Source organism: Psittacula echo (assembly GCF_963264785.1).
Source record: "Psittacula echo genome assembly, chromosome: Z".
Taxonomy (NCBI): Eukaryota; Metazoa; Chordata; class Aves; order Psittaciformes; family Psittacidae; genus Psittacula; species Psittacula echo.
This window is the reverse complement of record NC_137742.1, coordinates 12,310,759-12,331,131: the sequence shown is the minus strand read 5'-3', so window position 1 is coordinate 12,331,131 and position 20,373 is coordinate 12,310,759. Positions and strand designations below refer to the sequence as shown.

At 58.4% G+C, this 20,373-nt stretch overlaps 1 protein-coding gene across 2 annotated transcripts in view; it reads right to left on the bottom strand.

The window, feature by feature from the left end:
* Window positions 1-3,821: 3,821 nt before the first annotated feature.
* TLN1 (talin 1) overlaps window positions 3,822-20,373 on the bottom strand; it is a 34,742-nt gene continuing 18,190 nt past the window's right edge. For both annotated transcript variants that reach the window (XM_080636501.1, XM_080636502.1), the window contains exons 23-57: window positions 20,260-20,373; window positions 19,966-20,100; window positions 19,704-19,832; window positions 19,508-19,610; window positions 19,224-19,432; window positions 18,990-19,109; window positions 18,628-18,825; window positions 18,181-18,320; window positions 17,989-18,082; window positions 17,751-17,840; window positions 17,466-17,588; window positions 17,142-17,285; window positions 16,671-16,832; window positions 16,442-16,582; window positions 16,038-16,219; window positions 15,580-15,712; window positions 15,362-15,463; window positions 15,077-15,247; window positions 14,750-14,899; window positions 13,976-14,077; window positions 13,756-13,875; window positions 12,922-13,068; window positions 12,072-12,238; window positions 11,674-11,857; window positions 11,322-11,447; window positions 10,955-11,071; window positions 10,690-10,875; window positions 10,502-10,609; window positions 7,535-7,640; window positions 7,291-7,415; window positions 6,912-7,037; window positions 6,721-6,783; window positions 6,297-6,479; window positions 5,563-5,688; window positions 3,822-5,015 (exon numbers count right to left, since the gene is read on the bottom strand). In XM_080636501.1, coding sequence (XP_080492627.1) covers window positions 4,884-5,015; window positions 5,563-5,688; window positions 6,297-6,479; window positions 6,721-6,783; window positions 6,912-7,037; window positions 7,291-7,415; window positions 7,535-7,640; window positions 10,502-10,609; window positions 10,690-10,875; window positions 10,955-11,071; window positions 11,322-11,447; window positions 11,674-11,857; window positions 12,072-12,238; window positions 12,922-13,068; window positions 13,756-13,875; window positions 13,976-14,077; window positions 14,750-14,899; window positions 15,077-15,247; window positions 15,362-15,463; window positions 15,580-15,712; window positions 16,038-16,219; window positions 16,442-16,582; window positions 16,671-16,832; window positions 17,142-17,285; window positions 17,466-17,588; window positions 17,751-17,840; window positions 17,989-18,082; window positions 18,181-18,320; window positions 18,628-18,825; window positions 18,990-19,109; window positions 19,224-19,432; window positions 19,508-19,610; window positions 19,704-19,832; window positions 19,966-20,100; window positions 20,260-20,373 — 4,758 coding nt within the window. In that variant the 3' untranslated portion in view covers window positions 3,822-4,883. The remainder of the gene's footprint in view (window positions 5,016-5,562; window positions 5,689-6,296; window positions 6,480-6,720; window positions 6,784-6,911; window positions 7,038-7,290; window positions 7,416-7,534; window positions 7,641-10,501; window positions 10,610-10,689; window positions 10,876-10,954; window positions 11,072-11,321; window positions 11,448-11,673; window positions 11,858-12,071; window positions 12,239-12,921; window positions 13,069-13,755; window positions 13,876-13,975; window positions 14,078-14,749; window positions 14,900-15,076; window positions 15,248-15,361; window positions 15,464-15,579; window positions 15,713-16,037; window positions 16,220-16,441; window positions 16,583-16,670; window positions 16,833-17,141; window positions 17,286-17,465; window positions 17,589-17,750; window positions 17,841-17,988; window positions 18,083-18,180; window positions 18,321-18,627; window positions 18,826-18,989; window positions 19,110-19,223; window positions 19,433-19,507; window positions 19,611-19,703; window positions 19,833-19,965; window positions 20,101-20,259) is intronic.

Here is a 20,373-nt window from a genome sequence, read left to right as displayed (position 1 = left end):
GCCCGGAGTACTGCTCCAGGGGTACCCAGGTGGCACTGTATTGGTATCACCCTGGTGGCACTGTGCTAGAGGAACCCTGGGGTATTGCACTAGGTGTACCCTGAGGGCAGTGGGAGAAAAACACCCTTGGGCACTGTGAGAGGGACACTCTGGGACACTGCAGTAGGGATACCCCATGACACTGTATTGGGACACTGCACTAGGGGTACCCTGGTACCACTGTGTTAGGGACACCCTGGTGGCTAGAGAGACCCTGGGGTATTGCACTAGGGACAACCTCGTGGCACTGTGCTAGGGACACCCCAGAGCACTGCTCTAGGGGTACCCTGGTGGCACTGGGTGACACCGTGGGGTATGTGAGAGGGACACCCTGGTCACAGCACTAGAGGTACCCCGCTGGCACTGTGCTATGGACATCCCGGGGTATTGCACTAGGGGTACCCCAGGGGCAGTGGGAGAGGGACGCCCTGGGTACCAGGGCTACTTCAGTGGCACTGTACTGGGGACACCCTGGTGACACTGTGCTAGGGACACCCTTGAGCACTGCAGTGGGGGCATTTCTGGTCGTGGGGCAGACCCCCTATGTCCTCTCACCAATACGGAGAACATGCCATGCCTTGGCCCTGAGCTTGAGGACTGCATGGCGGGCAGTGTGCTGTTACTGTGCTCCAGGGACACCACCACCAGCCGCCCCCAGGGCCTGAGACCTCCCTCTGCCCCAGCCAGAGCTGTCCCTGCGCTAGAGGACATTGCAGGGCTGGCACTGCCCTAGTACACCCCATGCCCTGTCACTGCACCCTGGGGCCTGAGGGACCCTGCTTGTTGGCACTGGCTTGGGGGCACCATGGGCTGCCACTATAGTCTTACGGACACTCTTAAGCTGTGATTGCACTCAGGAATGCTCACGGGCTGTGATTTGCCGCTGGGGATGCCCATAAGTTGTGATTGCAATGGGGGATGTCAGTCTGGCACTGCAGAGGTACCCATAGGCTGTGACTCCAATCAGGCACCCATGGGCTATCCTTGGGGATAGCCACAGGCTATGATTAACCTTGAGGACACCATGGGCTGGCACTGCCCACATGGGGGAAATCCACTGGGAGAGAAGTGAGTGGAGCCCCTGACTTCCTATTCAGCTCTTGCATCACGCAGGCTCCCTGGCACCCACCTCCCTGCTTCCTTGCACCCTGGTGCCACCATCCACAGCACCCATGGGAGGTACCTGGCAAGTGTGCACTCCATAGGATGGCATTTCATGGTGACGCAGGGGCCCCTCTGCATCTTCCTGCTCTAAATAAACTGTATTCCACAGGCAGAAAAATGCAAACCTCTCAGATCCTGGCTCCTCCAAAAATAACCCCGGCTTTAATAATGCTCGTAAATGCTTCTGGCACATTCCCAGCTGCAGGGTGGGCTCCGGGACGGGGGGGGGACTGGAAGGAGCCGTGCAGCACGTGGGGAGGCTGGGATGGGATGGGGAAAGGGACAGGGACAGGGACAGGAGGGGTGTGCGGGCGGCCCCAGCCTGTCAGAGCTGCATCCAGCCCTTGCCTGGCACAAGCTATCAGCAGCGGTGCTCCAAGCAGAGAGGAGCAGAAAGGATTTGGGAGCTGGAGGAAGTGGCTTTCTATGAGCCTGCAGCACTGGCTTGTGGGGGGTGTAGGAGGAACGGGTGCAGGCAAGGACCGAGGGAAAGCAGCCGCAGAGCCACTGATGGACTCTGGAGAGCTGCTATTAATACTGACGAATTAGGCACATATTTGGACAAGGACACTTGGTTACCACAGCACACGGCTTCTGCGGGCAGGGGGAGGATCTGTCTTCTGTCAGTCCTGGCCGAGAGTGGATGTTTTTCTGCAACATGCTTCAGCCCAGAGCAACTTCATGGGCTTGGCGCAAGGGGGAATGATGATGTGCATGGTGCGAGCAAAGAGGAGGCTTCCCTATAGCCACACATGGTTTAAGCCCTTGAGTGTCCCCACAAAGGATGCAGTTTCCCCTCATTGCTCGCTCCCCTTCGCTCCAGGCATCATGGTGGTGTCTGAGCAGCACAATTGGAGCCATCCAGGCCCATGAGTCTGCCCTCAAGGCCATGCTCTGCAGTGACCTCCTGGACAAGGGGGTGTTGAGGACTGTGGGTCACACCCTTCCCACTGCTGCCCATGTCTAGCCCTGCTCCAGGCTAAGGCTCCAGGGACAGGGACCCTGCTCCATGGGGAAAGCCTTGTCCTGTCATCCAAAGGGAACTCCCTGGGTACAACCCCTGCTGCAGTGCCTCTCCTATCCGAGGGGTCCCCAAGAAGCTGGGCTGTGGCTTCCCTTCCTGCTTCCAACTTAGCCAGGGATTTAGGTCCCTGTGAAGGCACTGGTGCCTCAGGTGGCATCCCAGCTCCAAGCCTCCAAGTGTGCTCACCCAATACTGCCTGCCCAAATCATCCCTCCCTCTTGCAGGCGAGATTTAGGGGACCGAGGTGAATTGCACCCCATGTCCCTCCCCAGGGATCTGTGCCACCACCCCTTGCCTGCACCCCAGCCCAGAGGATATAGCAGTGGATGTGTTTGCAGCCCTGTGCCCCTGAGTGCCAGGATGAGGATGGGACCACTGCCATGTGGTGCATGAGACAGGCAGGGAAGTCATATTCCAACTTCTTGGGGACCCCAGGGATAGGGATAGACACTGCACCCAAGGCGTTCCCTTTAGATGGCAAGACAAGGCTTTCCCCAGGAGTGTGGTCAGATCCTAGAGTGGGGCATGGAGTGGGGTCCCCATCCTTGGGTTCCTTACCCTGGGGCAGGGCTGGGTATAGGCAGCAATAGAAGGGATGTACCCGCACACCCCTCAGCACCCACTTGTCCAGGAGGTCACCCGAAGAACAGCCTAGAAGGCAGACTCATGGGTCTGGTGTCCTTGCTGTCCGCGCCGAAGGGCCCCGTGCCCAGCCGGTACCTGGGTGAGAGCCTGGTGGCGGGTCAGCCCGGCGCAGATTGTCAGGGGACAGCTGGGAGGGCTGGGATGCCTGCTAGAGCCGCAAATCCACCCGGGAGCCTGGCCAGGGGCGAGCGTCCTGGGGGGGGACAGCCCCTCCGTGCCCATGAGGATGTGACAGGGGCCGCCAGCAAGGATGCTGCGGGATGCTGCCCTCACCACTCATGCTGCCCACAGCTCACAGTGCTGGGGACCGGTCCCTGAACACAGGGGACATGCACCAGGCACCCCATATCGCCGCTGCACACCCCAGCATCCCCATTGCCACCAGGGCCCCCTGAATCCCGCTGAGTGACGGGGTGGGAACAGGTGGGGACTTGCTTGGGGCAGCTGCTGCCCGCACAGGTCGGACCAGGGGGGGCTATTTCAGGGGGGTGAGCTCAGTGCCAGCAGCTGGGAGCGCTCCGGCCGCATTCCTGGACCCACAGCACAAGCGGCTGCTGCTTCCCCACCATTGGGATACCAGTGACCAATGGTCCCCCTACCTGCACCTTACCCAGAGGTACATTGGGCTGGGGGCACGAAGAGGAGCCAGCAGCCCTGATGCCTCCCCTTTGGTCCCCCCAAGCCTAAATCCCCCAGCAACACAACCCTGAGGCCCCCCGGCAGCACCTGCAAGGGCCAGCACATGGCTGGCAGCGGGGGTCCGGGCTGACGGGTGCCTTGGGGCTGGACGTGCCTCAAATATTTTCCATCCCATATTCCTGTATAAGCACCCATGCTACATTCCCCCCCCCCCCTTCCCTGGCCTCTGCTGCCCACCCGCCCTCCCTTCCTCCTGCGGGGGGAGGGTCCCCGTTGATATTCAGGCAGCAAGAAAGCAGGAAAACCAGGTTTTATTGGTGAACACGTCTTTCCAAGGAGACATCGCTATCCCCCACCCCACCTCGGAGCTTCGGGGGGAGCTGGTTTCCTTCAATGTTTTAATACGGGATGCTTAAAGTATCAAAATAGTGAGAGAAGCCTCAGCGAGTGCAAAGGGGGAAGGGATGGAGGTCCCGGAGCCGAGGAGGGGTGGGATGCTGGGCTGCGGGACCCTGGGGATAACTGGGTGTTAGTGGGCAAGGCATGAGCTGGAAGTGTGGAGGGGGGGAATAAATGAACGTTGAAAGCTGCAGGCTCAACACTAGAGAAATGGAGAAGTTACAAAAATACTGCAGATCTCGGAAAACAATGCAGGCACTTGGGAAGGCGGAGGAGGAGGCAGAGCTGGCTGGGGCTGCAGAAGGCAAAGAGCATCTCTAGGGGTGAACCCCCTGCATCCCCCCTATCCTGAGCAGAGGCACTGCACCTTCTGGTCCTGCTGCTCCCCAGAGGAGCCCAGGCTGAAGAAGATGCTCAGGGCAAGGGGAGGCTCAGTGCCTCCCAGGGAAGCTGTGGAGGGAGGAGGAATATTTAGCCAGCAATAAGGCATTGGAGGTGAAAGGCAGCTCTGTGCAAGAGCTAAGAGAGACCACGCTGCTCCCTGCGCCCCATCGCACAGGAGGGGGCAAGCCACGCGCCTCTCCCCATCCCGCGTGGAGGAGAGAGAGGGAAGGGGCACAAGTGGGAAGGACAAAAGGCACACAAAAAAATCCCCTATAGTGAAGAGCTCTCCAGCCCACATTGACGGGGCTGGCAAGTGAGCCCTGAGCCGGTGCAGCCCCAGCTTCCACCCCAGCCGGGTCCCCCCAACACCACGGCCATGCCCTCGGTGAGCACAGGAAGCTGTGCCGGGTGCTGAAGCGGAGCTGCTGGCGCGGCACCGGCCTGGAGCAGCGGCTGGGTTAGCCCCGGCGCTCTGTGTGTGACCAGAGCCTGGGTCTAAGCCCTGTTCTTGAGGCGGGTCGTCTTAAATAGGAGCGGGCGGGCGGGCAGCAGTCTGTGCGGTGGGTGAGTGGCGGGGGCGCTGAGGGGCTCAGTTCTGCTCCTCATCCCGCAGCTCCGAGGGCAGGAACTTGTACTGCTGCTGACGGATCATAGCCAGCTTCTTCCGCGCCTCCTCCAGCTCCCGCTCCTTGCGCAGCATCTCCTCCTGCGCAGCGATGATCTGCAGGGAGAGAGCCCTGGGGTCATGGCTGCCTCCAACAGGGATGGATGGGGCCTCTGCCATGGCAATGATGACCCCTGGAGCTGGGCTTTTCCCAGCTCCTTAGGCTGGTGTGGCCACAGGAGTGAGGGCTGCAGTGCCTGTGGTGTGATCATGGTCCTATGGAGATACAGGGAGCAGCACAGCTCCTGGGGCTCAGCCCCGCACACTCCATAGCCTGTGGCCATAAGGGACCTGCGGCACCTTTAATCCAATGTTCTGCTCTTCGTATGTGTCATGGACACCGGGATGGTGCAGGCACTGCACCAAGAAGCCAGGGCATTACACTGCTGGGAGCGTGCACCACCATTAGCTGTGCCCACTGCCACATACGGCAGGATGAGAGTGAAGCCACAGTGTTTCGTTGGTGCTGGCTGGGACGGATTCGCCTGCAGCATGTTTGTGAGGCTCTCTGGAGTCTTGCCCCATACTGGTGTGTGGTAGGACACGCTCCTGCGGCCGGGACACAGGGGTTGTGGTGTCAGCCAGAGGCTCCCCTGCTCCTCACCTGTGCAATTCCCCCGACCATCTTCTCCTTCACCACCACCGTTTCATCATGGTCCTGGAAGGCAGCTGCCTTCTGTGCTGCCTTCACCAGATTGTCTGACGCTCTCTTCACTGCATTGCCAGCAGCCTGCGGGAGGGAAGGGGGGATCAGCACCCTCAGTCACAGCCCCAGGGTAGCACTGCTGCCTGGGGGGGTGAAAAGCCCCTGCCCCAGGCTGGGCTGGCAGGAGGACAGGCGTGCTGGGAGCCGCAGGCAGTAATTCCTTTACATGGCTCGCTGCCTTGCCACCCGCTCATGACCATTTCAGGCGCTGCTGCTCTGAGCCAGGCTCTGGCTCCTGTCAGAGCAATGGGGCAGCGAATAGGGGGTAGCCCCGCTGACCCTCCCCAGCCCGAGGGATCAGCTGTGGGACACCGTGTTAATGCCCCAACCCATGGGCATTAACCTCTTGTGTGCCATAGAGTAAGAGTGCTACAAAACATGCCACCCAAACATTAACTTGTTGAATAGCAGTGATGCAGTGCATGCATTTCAGGCATTCCTGTGCCAGCTCCTCATCCCTGAATGCCTGATGTGAGCATCACTCACACTCCTGGCACGCAGCCCTAAGTCCAAGCAACACAGACCCTGCGCTCCAAGGAGCCCATGGCACACAAGCAGGGAGTGTGCATCCCGGGGGCACCCATGTGCCCTCACCACGCTCGTACCCACGCCTCAAGCAGCCTGGGACTCACCTGGAGCCGCTTCATGGCCTCTGAATCATGGTCAGCCTTCACCTTGCAGGCCACCAGGAGCTGTGCAGTGGAGGCAGCCACTTGCTTGGCGGATGAGATGAGCTTCTCCTCGCTGGCGTGGCCCTGTACTGCTGCATTGGCGGCTTCACAGAGGTTGTTGGTGGCAGCAGCCACCATACGTGCCTGCGGTGAGAGGGGGTCTCAGGGGGTGTGCAGGAGCCTGCCCGCAGGAGGATGTGCTCTGACTGTTCCCAAGACGGTTGTGGGGCATGGGATGGTGATAACCAGCTTCTGCACCATGTTTCAGATGGTGGGAAAGGGAGGAAGAAGCGTGGCTGCTTTTTCCCCCAAGGAGAAGCACATGGGCAGAGAATCCCCTAAAGGAGGGTTCCCCCCATCCCCTGAGCACGACCTTCATACTCACGGCTGAAATGAGTCCCTGGGACCACTGTCCATCATCCAATGCATTGGCAGGGATGGCGCCCACCTGCAAGGAAGAAGAGGAGTGAGGCTCACCACCCTGCGTACCCCTTGCATGGGGGAACAAGCAGCCCCAGGTGAAGGGAGGACCCACCACAGCTCTACATCTTATTCCTTTCCCTCTTCCAGCCTTACCTTTCCTTGGGCTACTAATTCTCGCTGGGCTGCTGAGGCTGCCTTCACCAGGGCACTTGTGGCTGCAGCAATGGATTTGGCAGCCTCAAGGATCTGCTCCTCGAAGTTCAGGCTCTCATCTGCTTGCTGTGGGCAAAAGCAGGGTGTGAGTCCTAGGCAGGTGTGCTGGGGAGAGCAGGCTGATGGCTGCAGGGGGCTGAGGGGGCACATCTGAAGCTGGATTAAAGGCTGTGGGGTGCAGGGATGTGGAAGGTAGCAGGAGCACACGAAGAAGGACTGGCTGTCGCATGGGCCTTCACACCAGGCTGAAGCACAGGGAGGAGAGCCCCAGTGCACCCGAAGCTGAGCATGGGGGTCAGCCAAGGCTCAGCACCACTACCTTGGGCTTGGCTCTTGGTTTCAGCTGCTCCAGCTTCTTGGCTGCAGCCTCAATGGCAGCTGCTGCCCCCAGCAGCTCGTTCTCAGCGATGACAGTGGGGTCCTCAGGGTCAACCCACTCTGTCCCTAGGGAAACCGGGAAGGGAAGCAGGTTAAACCTGCGCGAGGCCTCACTTCTGACCTGCTCTTACCTCCTCCAGCAGCTGCTGATCCCTCCACGCTAATCCCAGCCCTCACGGCCTTACCTTTCATGGCCTCGGCTGCCTGGATGAGCTCGGTGACGGAGCTGGCCACGCGCTTGGAGTATCCTGCCAGCTGCTGCTTCAGCTCATGAGTTGGCTTCTGCAGGATCTGCGGGCATGGGGCAGATGTAAGCACATGGAAAAAGGGGATCTCATAGGTCTGTTCAGGGTGCAACCCCCAGGGAAGAAGGGTGGGACACCCCTGGGACCCCTCACCCAGATATCCCCCCTACATGTATATACATCAGGGGTTGTCTGTGGTGCTTTCTCAAGTGACCCTGGTTGGTCTTCTCCTGCCCGAGGATGGGATGAGCTTCCTTCCCCACAGGGTTCTGCATCCATAGCTTCTGGGACGTCTCATAGACACAAGACCCTCCGTGCAAGCCTTCCTGCACTCAGCAGCTATCCCTACAGGATTTCCCCCCAATTCCCCAAGCATTTCAAGCTGCAGCAGCATTTCCCCCTTGCTGTCCCCATTTCGGAGATCTATCAGCCAAGACAAGCTGGGCAAAAGGGGGACCCATATCCTAGAAGAGTTGGCCCTAGCAGGACAAGGTGTCAGTCTGACCCATGAGAGTCCTTCGCTGGGGTTGGGGAACACACGTGCACACACCACAGCACACACGAGTGCACACACACAGGGTCTGTACACACAAGCAGAGCTCACCGCTGGCCTGACTCGCGCCCGTCAGCTAGAGCGGGTGTGAGTACACACACACGGACCCTGGGGTCCCTGCGGACACACACCAAGTGCCACCCCAGCACTGTGCTGGGCACGCAGACACGCCGTGAGCAAGGCTCATGCTGAGGTTAGACACCAGCAGGCACCCCAATGCCGCCTTACTCACCGGCTGGGAGGGAGGGAAGGAAAAGAAGAGAAGAAAGCAGTGAGCGCCTTGGCCAGGACACACAGGCACTGGGGAGTGGCAGGGGAAGGTGGGTGCTCTCCAGTGATGGGTGAAGGGCAGCCAAGAGGAGAGGTGGGAATGAAGGATCAGAGGTCCCGGGTGGGGAGCGGTGCTGCCATCGTTAGCTCATACTACAGCCCTGCAGGGCTGGGTGAGCCAGGGCATCCGGATGATGCTCCCACGGCTGGAGGAGACACCTACACCCAGAGCAAACACAGAGCCACGCTCCTCCTCACCCCCTTTTACCCCTTATGTCTCCCCACCCTGAATTGCTTCACTGCATTTTTCAGCCACTGGATCTCCCTGCTTTTGGAGGGAGAGACCTATTGTTACCAAACGCCAAGTCCCTGTGGAGGTTCAGATTCCTTCCCCTCCCCAGTGAAATATGCAGGCTTTCCCACTCCTCTGCTGGGAGCCATCCCAAGTCAAATAACCCTCTCTCTCAAACCCTAACCACGCTTGTTCTAGCTCTGCTTCATGCAAAGCACTGGCTCTAACGAGGATCCATCATACAGCAATGAACTTGCTGCTGCTGGGGGGATCCATCACCTCCTTCCCATTCCCCTACATCCTTCCTGCTTGCAGCTTTCCAGGAATCTGCTGCCCTCTGATAAATGGGACCCAATGGTTCCTCCCCTCACAGACCAGAGTGCTGCAGAGCCTGGGGTGGTCATGGCTTTATCATGGACTCTTGTGGGGCCATCCCAGCAAAGTCACTGAGCTGCATGCGGCTCAGATGGCTGGTATGCCTCACAACTGCATCCAAGACTAAATGTCCCATTATTAAGCCTGCTATCTGCTCTGACAACATGTTTAGAACTGCTAAATGTTTAGAGCTGAAGGCACCGTGGAGGCTACGAGGTCACTGAGATGCCTCCAGTGAACATCTCATCAGATGCACCAATGCATGAGATTCAGGATATGTATGTATGATCCTGCATGCAAGTGGAGGATTACTCCCAAAATACAGCAGAATAGTCTGATTCCACACTAAGTCATTAGCCCCATTATCTGTTAACAACAGGTCAGCCTGAGAATTCTTTCTCAGCACTCGTGACCTAAGTGTGGCTAAAAGCATCTTCCAGACAGACATTTATTTGATTTAGATGCAGAGGAGAGAAAACTCACTGCTTCCCCTGGAATTGCATCCCAGTGGTTACCTCTTTCAGATAAAACCACCCTTTGACTTCCCCCCTGCCCCAGGTTCAATTTCTAGCCATTGATTCCTGCACACCTCCTCTTTGTGCTGCAAGTGCTGGTTATCCTCTGCCTAAAGGAGCCTCCCCTGCAGGAAACCACAGTCTGAGCTCCACCCCCTTCCATCTGGCAAACTTGAACATCACCAATTCCTTCTAATCAGCTCAGTGAAACCTCGCCATGGGGCTGGCTCTTGCTCAGTCTTCATCCTCACCCTGGTTCGAGGGCTGTCACAGCTGCTGTGATACACAGGCTGGGTCTGCGCATCCCTCCAGAGCCCCTGACTGTACCTCTGTGATGCTGCCAAGAATGCAGACCACTGGAAGGACCTCACTGGATCCTTTCTACCGCTTTGTGGTCTTGATTTGCTTCTTGTAAACTACACTTATCTTGCAGGACAGTTAATTAGAGCAGCCATCTGAAGTCCTTGGGAGGACTCAGGCAGACAAAGACCAGATCACAAGGGTGCAGCTGGTGTTCACAGTCATCACCTCTGCTATCTGCTGCCCATCTCCCCCTCTGCTGTGAGATTAACAAGCTGTTTTCAAGTCTCACTCCCACCACTTTTACTGGAAGCTGCTTCTGTGTTTTGCTTCCGTGTTGTCAAATTTCCAGCCTCCATCTGCTTAAGACCAGTTAATCTCCATCTGTTGTTAGTCAAATAACTTTCCTCAGAGCCCGTTCCTCTCTCCAAAATCCACTTCCACAGCAGGGCCTCAGCCATGTGCTGTGCCGGCACAGGCAGAGAAGGGGCCACACAAAGACCTCAGTGGGAGGAGATGCAGAGCCCAGAGGACCCTGGGGATGTGGGGAACACACACGGGCACCCCCTGCCCACGCTGGGAGCAGGGACAGGGACACTCACCACAAGCACGTGCTCCAGCAGCTCCAGGTATCCATCGGCGCACTCTTTGCCAAAGCGCAGCGCTCGCTGCCGCACATCCCCGCTCACCTCTGGGTGGTAGGCGGCTTCCTGAAACCCGGAGACAGGGAATCCTCAGTTCACATCCAGCACCATCCCCGCCAGCACCCACAAACCCGTGCTGGACCCACCTTGCAGGCACGCAGCATATCGGCGATAGCACGGCGGCTCAGGTTGGCCGTGGCGATGACATCCTCCTGCCGACAGGAGTTGCCAGCAGCCACCGCTTTGGCCGTGGCCATCGTGATGCCTTTTGTCATGCGGATGAAGTCCTCCGGGGTGGAGACCTTGGCAGGGGGCACCGGGGAGGAGAAGACCTACGAGGAGACGGGTGGTGGTGAGGCACAGCGCAGGCAGTGAGTGGGGCAGCAGACACGGCACTGCTACCGTACTCACCGCCAGCTCCTGGCGTATGTGCTCTATGGTGGCCTCCAGTGCCCGTGTCCCCTTCGTGGCCTCATCCTCAACAGCTTTCACTGTCTTCAGCAAGGAAGTGACATTTGTCACCATCACCTGTGGAAGGGAAAAGAGGTGAAGCCTCACATCAGCTCTGGGCTGCTGCCAGCACCTTCACGGTTCAGTGCAGAAAAGCTCTATCCCCATACTCTGCTCACACCACCTCACCTTGTTCTCCCACCAGTGCCTCCTCTGCATGCTGTGCCCCATGTTTACGTGCCACTTCTTCCCCTCCTACCCCCAGGCAGGCAGAGAAGCCCCCCCTGCTCTTTCTCCAGCCCTCCTTCCCATCCCGTCCAGCTCAGACCTTGGCAGAGTTCTTCAGCTGGTAGACAGCAGGATCATCCCCAGCTTTGCCAGCAGCTGCCTTGGTGGCACCGATCAGGTCTCCAAGTGCCTTGGCCACATCCTTCACAGCATTGATCAGAACCACCTGGGGAGAGCAAAATTAGGGCAATGGCTTGGCTATGGTCACGCTCAGGCTGGAGGTGGTAAGACCCAGCAGTGGGACCCCAGCTCAGCCAGCACCAGCCAAAGCCCAGCAAACCCTCCCTACAACAGGCAGGACCAACCCCAGGGTACCACACAACACCCACAACCCTCAGCTCTTTCAAGCAAGCTACAAGCAGCCTCCATTCACCCTACAAACCCCATCTCACCTGAGTCTCTGGGTCTTCAGATCCCAGGCTGGCGGCACCCAGCTTCACCACCTCTGCCAGGCGGGTGATGGTGGACACGGAGGACTGGGCAGCCTGGGCTAGCTTCTCCTGGCTGGCTGTGGCATTCTGCACCAACACCTTGGTGTCCTCCACCAGCGCCTTGGCTGTCTTCAGGATGCCCTCCCTGGGGAGAAGAAGGGAGTCAGAGAAGATACAGCCCTCTAGGTGCACACATGGTATAGAGAGACTGCGGACCCTGCCTTCTGGAGGGGAAATAGAGTCAGCATGACCTGTACCTGCAGTTGTCCTTGGCGCTAGACCATAGCTCATAAAGACAGAAGACCACAGGACAGAGCCTGACCCCCCATCTCACACTGAGCAGAAGCTGTACAAGGTACCTGTGGTCAGCAAAGGTCTCTGAATTCTCCCGGTTGAGCGTTCCTGCTGTGGCAAACATGATGGTGGTGTCCAGGTCCGCAATGATGCCAGAGACAGCGCTGGCTGCTGTGATGCAGGCTTGCGTCCCACGGTTCCCAGCCTGCAGGGCTGCCAGCACATGAGATACCTGTGGGGTACAAGGAAGGTGACCTGGGGAGCAGAGTTGGTGCGCACACCTTCTCCAACATCTCCCAGGACGAAGCCACTCCATGCCAAAGAGAGGAATTGGGAATCACGTGGTCTGGATACAAGCTTCCAGTTGTATCCATCATGTTTGGGGGTTCAGAGGATACTGGACTCCGGTAGTTTGCAAATGAACAAGGTTTGCACGATGGGCACCAGAATATCACAGCTCATTTCTTCTTTGGCTGCGAAACTCAATTTCTGTATTTGGGCAAGCGCTCACAAGGGAACAAGTTTCCTGATGGAAAGCGATCTTGGAAAGGAAGGAGCTGCAGGAGGTCCTGAACATGCAGACACGTGCCAGGCATTATAACAAGTGTTTGTTTTCCTTTTGTGATTTTGCTTACAAGCACTGCTGCTCTACACTTATCAAATACAGCTTTTAAGCCTTGTTTTCATCTGTTATTCAGAAGCGTGCTCTTTACACTGACTGATGGGACAGGATGCTTTCCAAGATCAATCACCCAGCAGGAGCTACAAGCTTGGCTGGAGACGCAGTAAACACTATGCCCATCAATTAAAGGCTGATTTGGAGAGAACCTCGTTTAGTGGCTCCAAAGGCAAAAGCCTCAATCCAGCATCCCTCCCACCTTGCCACATCACTGCCTCTCTCTCTGGACCACTAACCTTCTCGGAAACCTTGCGTGCACTCTCTATCAGCTCCTTCTTGGTGTAGGCATCGCTGGGGCTGCACTGCAGGGCTCCAGCCTTGGTGACCAGGGCGGCGCAGCCGTGACCCAGCTCCTGCACCCGTCGCTTGATGTGGGAGCCGATCTGGAGAGGAATGAATGCATGAGAGAGCCAGCAGGAGACTAAGCCTCACATCCACGATACCTGTCCGGAAACACCACCCACCATCACCAAGCTCCTCTCTCCCAGTTGATAGGCTGGAAAAGTTGGGGCTGTTCAGCCTGGAGAAGAGAAGCTGCATGGAGACCTCAGAGCAGCCTTCCAGTGTTTGAAGGGGGCCTACAAGGATGCTGGAGAGGGACTCTTCATCAGGGACCGCAGTGATGGGGCAAGGGGTAATAGGTTTAAACTATAACATAGGAGGTTTAGGTTGGATATAAGGAAGAAGTTCTTTACTGTGAGGGTGCTGAGGCACGGGCACACGGTGCCCAGAGAGGCTGTGGCTGCCCTATCCCTGGCAGTGTTCAAGGCCAGGCTGGATGCGGCTTGGAGCAACCTGGTCTGGTGGAAAATGTCCCTGCCCATGATAGGGGGGTTGGAGCTGGATGATCTTAGGGTCCCTTCCAACCCAAACCATTCCATGAGTCTACAGTCCTCCCACTCAGGAAGGTGTAAAAGGGAACATGGTTTTGTTCCACATTTCCACACCATGCTGCAGGGGAGGCGTGAATGCTACCTGCCCCAGGAGGTTCAGGAGTCCTCTGCTCTCAAGCCCTAGCAGACCCCACTCTGCCCCACATCACGCTCCAGCACTGCCCCCTATGCTCTCACCTCCTCATTCTCAGCAGTGAGGGCAGCTGGCTTGGCCTCTTGCGCCAGCTGCCCATAGTCGTTGGTGAGCTGGTTGGCCAGTGTGCCCAGCTCATCCGGGTTGGTGGTGGATTTGGTGACCTGCCGATGAAAGAAGAGCAGGAGTTGGAAAAGCCTTGTGCTGGGACAGGCAAGCAAGGAAGGCAGAGCTTTCTGCAGTGACAGGCTTGTTTGTACCCACCATCTCCTGCACAGTCACTGCGATGGCCTTGGCTGTCTTCACCATCGTGGTCTGGTAGTCCACAAAGGTCCCCTCTGGCTCACCCACTGGCCCCTCATCCAGCTGTAAGACACCAGCAGGAGGCTCTGGCTCCAGCTCCAGACCAAAAACCTTGTAGGTGTTGATCCTACCTCCTCCTCTCTCCCACCACCAGCCCTTGCCAGGTCCCCTCCATGCTCCCCTGTTGTGGTTTAAGCCCGGCTGGTAACTCGGAACAACGCAGCCGCTCGCTCACTCCCGCCCATCCCCTTCCCCCCGCCAGCTCCTGGAGGGATGGGGAGGAGAATCGAAAGAATGCAACTCCCACGGGTTGAGATCAGAACAGTCCAGTAACTAAGGTATAACACAAATCACTACTGCTGCCACCAATAATAATAAGGGAAATAACAACGGAACAGAATACAGCCACTGACTGATACCCAGCCCGACCCGAGCAGTGATCTAGCCCTTCTGGGTAACTGCCCCCCAGTTTATATAGTGTGCATGACGTGCTGTGGTATGGAATACCCCTTTGGCTAGTTTGGGTCAGGTGTCCTGTCTCTGCTCCCTCCCAGTTTCCCTTCCTCCCTGGCAGAGCATGAGACTCAGAAAGTCCTTGGTTGGAGTAAACATTACTGAGCAACAGCTAAAAACATCGCTGGTGTTCCCAGGCTGAAAGTCAAAAACACAGCACTGTACCAGCTACTTAGAAGGAGAAAGATGACTGCTGCTGCTGAACCTAGGACATCCCCTCACCTGGTTGATGGCCTGGGTGATGGAGTCCACCATGCCCCCCACAACCCCTGCAGCGCTGGCTGCCTCATTCAGGGTGGTGGTCAGGTCCTCCACTGCCTCCTTCATCATCTGCACAGCCTCCTCCAGAGCCTCCTGAGTGTGGGCAGCTTGCTGCAAGGACAAATCACAGTGAGGGAAGGTGGGCAGCAGCTCCTATCCCAACAGGGATGCTGCACACACACTTACCTCCATGTCTGACACACACACCATGCAGCACCCATACACAGAGAAGCACACCACCGACACAGCGTGCTCCACGTGTGCTCCACAAGGTGACCTCCTGCTCACCTTGGGGTTCCCACCAGCCTCCTTGGCTGTGTACAGCATCTGCAAGGCAGACTCAGCCAGCGTTTTGGTCTGGTCCAGGAGGTTCATCTGCTGCTGGTGGTTGGGCGTTTTGGAGGCAGCACCGATCGCTGCCATGATGAGCGGCTCGAAGTACTGAGCCATCTGGGACACCTAGGGAAGACCATCATCAGCTTCCAGCCCTGGCTATCTTGTGCCTCTCCTCCCACCATGAGCTTCTCCACACACACCAAGCACCTCATCAGCAGTTTCCCATCCCCGTGTTACCTTGTGCCCCAGCTGAGAGGCCTCAGCCCGTGCTGCACTGGCCACAGGCTCGATGAGGTTGCTGATCTCCTGCACAGCTGTGATCATCTGGTTGTGCAAAGCCTGTTGCAAAGAGAAGGCACTGCATGAGGCTGGGGTCACCACATGCTGATGAGAGCCTGGGGGAAGGATGCCAGCCAATGTTAAAGCATCCCTGTACCAGCCCATCCCTGACCCACCTCCTGGGAGATATCTTCTCGTGGGGCAAGCTGCTGGCTGATGGCAGCAAGGGAGGCCTGGTCCACCTCCCGCATGCATCTGTTCAGGGCATCAATGGCTTCATCGCACTCCCGCTGTCCTGGAGCTTTGTCCCTGAGTGACACATGGATTAGCACAGCACTGGCAGCAGCTACACCATCTCTCTGCCCCCAGCCTCAGCTGGTGCTGGTGAGGGGCAGGACTCTTCTGCCAGGCTTTGGAGCGACAGTCATAAAGCCCAGGCATGCTGACATGCACCCCATCAGTCAGGGCTGAAGGAGCAGCTCCCATGCAGGATAAGAGACAACATCTTCATCCCATCCCCTGCCTCACCTCACTGGCAGCAGCCAAGGGAATGATGAGCTAAGACATCCCCAAGGATGCTTACTCAGAGCCAGTGGGGACAGGGCTGCAGTTGAGCGGGCAGGACTCTCCTCACCTCATGTTGGTGATGAGCTTCTTGATGGAGTCCGAGACGGTGCGAGAGTGGCCAGCCAGCACCGACCACTGTGGTGGGTCCTTGGGGTTGACAGCCAGGGAGCGGGCGGTCTGGATGAGGCCAGCAGAGCTCTCCAGCATGGCCTTGGCTGAAGAGACAATGGGCTCCATGGCTCTGCGCCCCTGCACAAGGAGATGACGGCTTGGTGAGGCAAGGGACTGTGCATGGGAAGCTACTTCCTTTCTCACCTGTGACCCTCACCATGGAGCTGCCACCTCCCCATTACACCCCACCAAGGCACCAGCCCTGCACTGGGACTCCATTACAAGCTCAAGGGGAGGCACAGCTCCTCCCCACCCTACAGCAACCCCTATCACATCCTTTCTGCCCCTGCAGGATCCCACCTCCGGGCTGATCTGGGCTGGAACAGTGGCAAACTCTGGGTTGGAGGCGAAGGCCGTCAGGTTATCCACAGCCTCAATGAGAGGTGCAGTGGCGGCGCGGCACCGCTCCCGGTTCTCCTCGTTGAAGTCGCCATCCAGGGCCTGGTGTGGAGAGACCAGAGCAGTTATCCGACCTCTACCATGCCCCAAATCCCATCCCCACCATGGTGTCCCAGCAGGGAGACCTCACCTTGATGGTCTTCACCAGGTTGGCCGTGCTGTTGGCCACCTCCTTGGCCGACTGGACAAACTGGCGCTTGGCCACAGGGTTGGCGGTGCGGGAGGAGGCCAGGCGGCACGTGTTGCACAGGGCTGAGGTGTGCTTCGCTACGATGGTGGCTGCTGACAGCACCTGCAGGGAAGAGCAGGGTGAGGCAGGACCCACCACAACTCCCCATCCCCACAGCTCCACCTTCCTGCCTGCCCTACATGGGGCATCAGTGACCACAGGGGTCCCTCTTGGGACCCAAGATGGACTGCCAAGGTCCTGCATGCCCAACTGGACTGTCCATTGCATCAAAGCTGCCAGCTTGTTCCCAGTACAGCTGATGAGACATTGGCCATAATCTTAGCCAACTCTTGGGAGGCAGCTCTTCCAACCAGCCTCACACTCCCTTTCATGCAAGAAAATGCCCATAATGGTGCCCCACCTCATACTCACCTGGGACTGGGTGCAGGCAGGGTCCACCAGGTTCTGGCAGGCCATCTGGATGGCTTGGTTAGCTCTGGCAAACTGAGTGGGGTCTACCAAGCCCTGCTGGCCAGCCTGGCTGTTGGGGTCCGACACCCCCACGAGGTAGGCAGCCTGGGAGCATGAGAGGGGTGATGAGAGAGAGCTCACACACAGCAGGAAGGCTCAGAGCAGGTAAGGGCCACAGAGGAGGCTTGTGGGACCATCCTACAGGGACAGGCTTGGAGGAGCAGGGGTACTATGGCAACTATGTGCCAGGGGCAATGCTCAGGGCTGGGACCGAGCCTGTCTCACCTGAGCAGCTGCCTCTGTCAGCCCACAGAGAGCTTTGGAGGCGGCACTGATGGACTCGCCGAACTCGGGCAGTTTGCTGTTCTTGGCGTTCTGGGAGATGCCAGCCATGGACTCGCCCAGCACCTGCAGGAACACATCGATGTGGACACCACCTCCTGCTCCCGCAGTGCTCCCAGGCTCAGAGCTCACTGTGGTTCATCAGCAGGGCTGGAACCACCTTTTCCTTTGCCCTCTACATCATACCCAAACCCGCCACATCCTTCCCCAGACCTGCTTAGGGCTCACCTTGGAGTTCTCCATGACACTGTCGAGGCAGTTGAAGTAGGACATGTCATTGACTGTCTGGGTGGGGTTCTCCAACAGCTCCTTCACCGTCTGCAGGGACACAGGCATCACATCCAGGGGAAGGGTCCATGCCCTCTGCCTGCATCTCCCTCCTGCCCCTCACAGTGAGGCGCAGCTCTCCCCACTCCACCATCACAACACCCAGCTATCCCAGCCTCATCAAGATGTGGTTTCTCACCTCCAGCTCCCGCAGGGCATTGTCACACTCCTTCTGGCCTGGCGCCTGCTGGGTGCACATGGTGATCAGCTGGTTAATGCTGTCGGTCACAGCCCTGCGAGGGACAATGGAGAAAGACCCACAGATCAACACCACCACACAACCCTGCTCCTCTGCTACAGCAAGCAGCTCACACAGAGCAGTTCCTCCTACCGTGCTGCTGCTGCCAACTGATTCTTGAGGTTGGGTGCTGCAGGGTCGGCAGAGAGCGCCTTTGCAGCCAGCAGTAGCTTGCTGGAGGACATGGAGATGCTCTTCAGGTTTGACACCACCTGCGCCTGGTCTTCCTTATTCTGCAAGGAGCCAAGAAGAGTTACCTGCAGCACGTTTCCAAGCTCCACACCCTGGGTCTGCTTTGGTGGTTTTCAAGCTGAGCCTGTTCCCTTCATCTAACTCGTCCAACAGCGACAGCACTTGCTGAACCAACCCAAGCCACTTTCTCCCTGCTGCTGTGGCTTTGTACAGCTCCAGACTCCATCTCACCAACTGCATTGGCCACAATCACCCTGACCACCCTGCCCAGCCGCTCTGCCTGTGGTCAGCCACCCTCTCAGGCATCCCAAACCACCCAGCATCACCCGAGGGGGCACTCGCTCTTACCGGGGACTGGCTGGCCATCTCCACTCCCGCTTGCAGGAACTCATTGAAGTCCTGCCCAAATTTGCCAGAGGACTTGGCCAGGTCTTGCGGGGTGCCACGCGACGCCTGCACCAGCTCGTTGGCAGACTGGTTGAGCCCCGCAGCTGCCTGGTTCAACTGGCTCTGCGCCTCCTGGAAGCTCTTGGTGCTGGGAGGGAACTGAAGGCAGGGAGACCAGTCAGGAGAGGCAGTGAGGAGGATGGAGATGGAGGATGAAGGGCTGGCACATGCTTGGGGATATGCTCCAGAGGAAGCCAGGGCAGACAGATTGTCTCGCATGTCTACAAGGCTTCCCTCATCCCTCCCGCCCCGGCTCAGCTCACCGAATCTGAGAGCAGCCTCTTGCTGGCCTCTCCCACCATGCGGATGGCAGCGTCCACGTCTCGCTGCCCTGGCAAGCAGTTAACACAGCGGCTCAGGGCCTGCGACACTGCTTTGGCCACCTGCAGAGAAACAAAGAGGGGTCACCATTCCGTGGCCAGCCTTGTGCCCTTCCCAGGGGATGGCAGGGCACACCAGGGTACCCGTTCTCCCATCTGGGGTACCCATTCTCCCACCTGGGCCAGGCGCTGCTGGCTCTCTGGGTCTCCAGGCTTGCCCACGGCTTTCCGCGCCTCCTCGATGAGGTTGTTGGCTTTGTCCATCACGTCGCTGGCACACTCCAGCATGGCGTTCTGTGCCTGTGGGTCGGCGGTGTTGGCTGCCACACCTCGGGCAGCCTGGCTGAGCGAGCGCAGGGCCTGGGCCACCTCTCGGGCAGCGATGCCTGGGGAGATGGAGAGGTCAGTGGCTGCTGGCACTGCACGCTCCCCTCTCCCAGCCCTGGAGCTGATGTTGGTACCTGTGTAGTTCTCGTTGCCCTGGGCCACCTCTCCCAGGAGGTGAGCGATGGCGGAGCTCACGGCTTTCGTGCTGTTCCCCAGGTCCTGGGCACACTTCTCCATCTGCAGGGAGATAAGAGGGGACATGGTCCTGAGCTGCACATTCTGGTGGCTCCCCTGCTCCAGCACTCACTCTGCACCACCCCATGCACTCACCGTCTCCCCTGGCAGAGGCTTGAGCTTGCCATCACGGGCAGCTGCCTTGGCTTCCTGCAAGTCCCTCTCCAGGCTCTGTACCAGACCCAGAGCAGAATCTATCTCCAGGGGTCCACACGCCTCCTGAGCCTGCGATGGGGAGAAGGGAAGGTGAGTGGGGCAACCCCTGAGCTCACCCATGACCTGCTGCTGGGCTGTCCCCATGTTTCCCCCTATTATACACAGCCAGGGTCCTCCTGCAGGATAGGACCCGGCCTCTCACCTTCTGTGCAGCCGTGCGGAGCTCAGCCAGAGCTGCGGCCAAGTTCTTGGCACACTGGCTGAGCTGCATGGCGGAGGCCTGGTCTGTGATGGTAGGGACGGTGGCCTTGGCTGCAGCTACCATCTTCCCACCAGGCTGCCAGGGCAAAGGAAAAAGCAGTGAGAAGGTGATGAACGCGCAGCACCTCTTTGCTGCCCACGTGCAGCAGGTTTCACAGCATCCTGGGAGGGCCAGGCAGGGTAGAAAAGCTGTAACACCAGAGCTGGTGCAGGAGACTCTGGGCATCACAAGTACCTGAAGGAAGTTCTGGCTGGCAGCAATGAGAGCCAGCTGAGCACTGGGGCTGTCTGGCTGGGACTGGCTCCCTCGGACACCCTGCACCAGCATCGGGATCTGCTCTGCCACCAC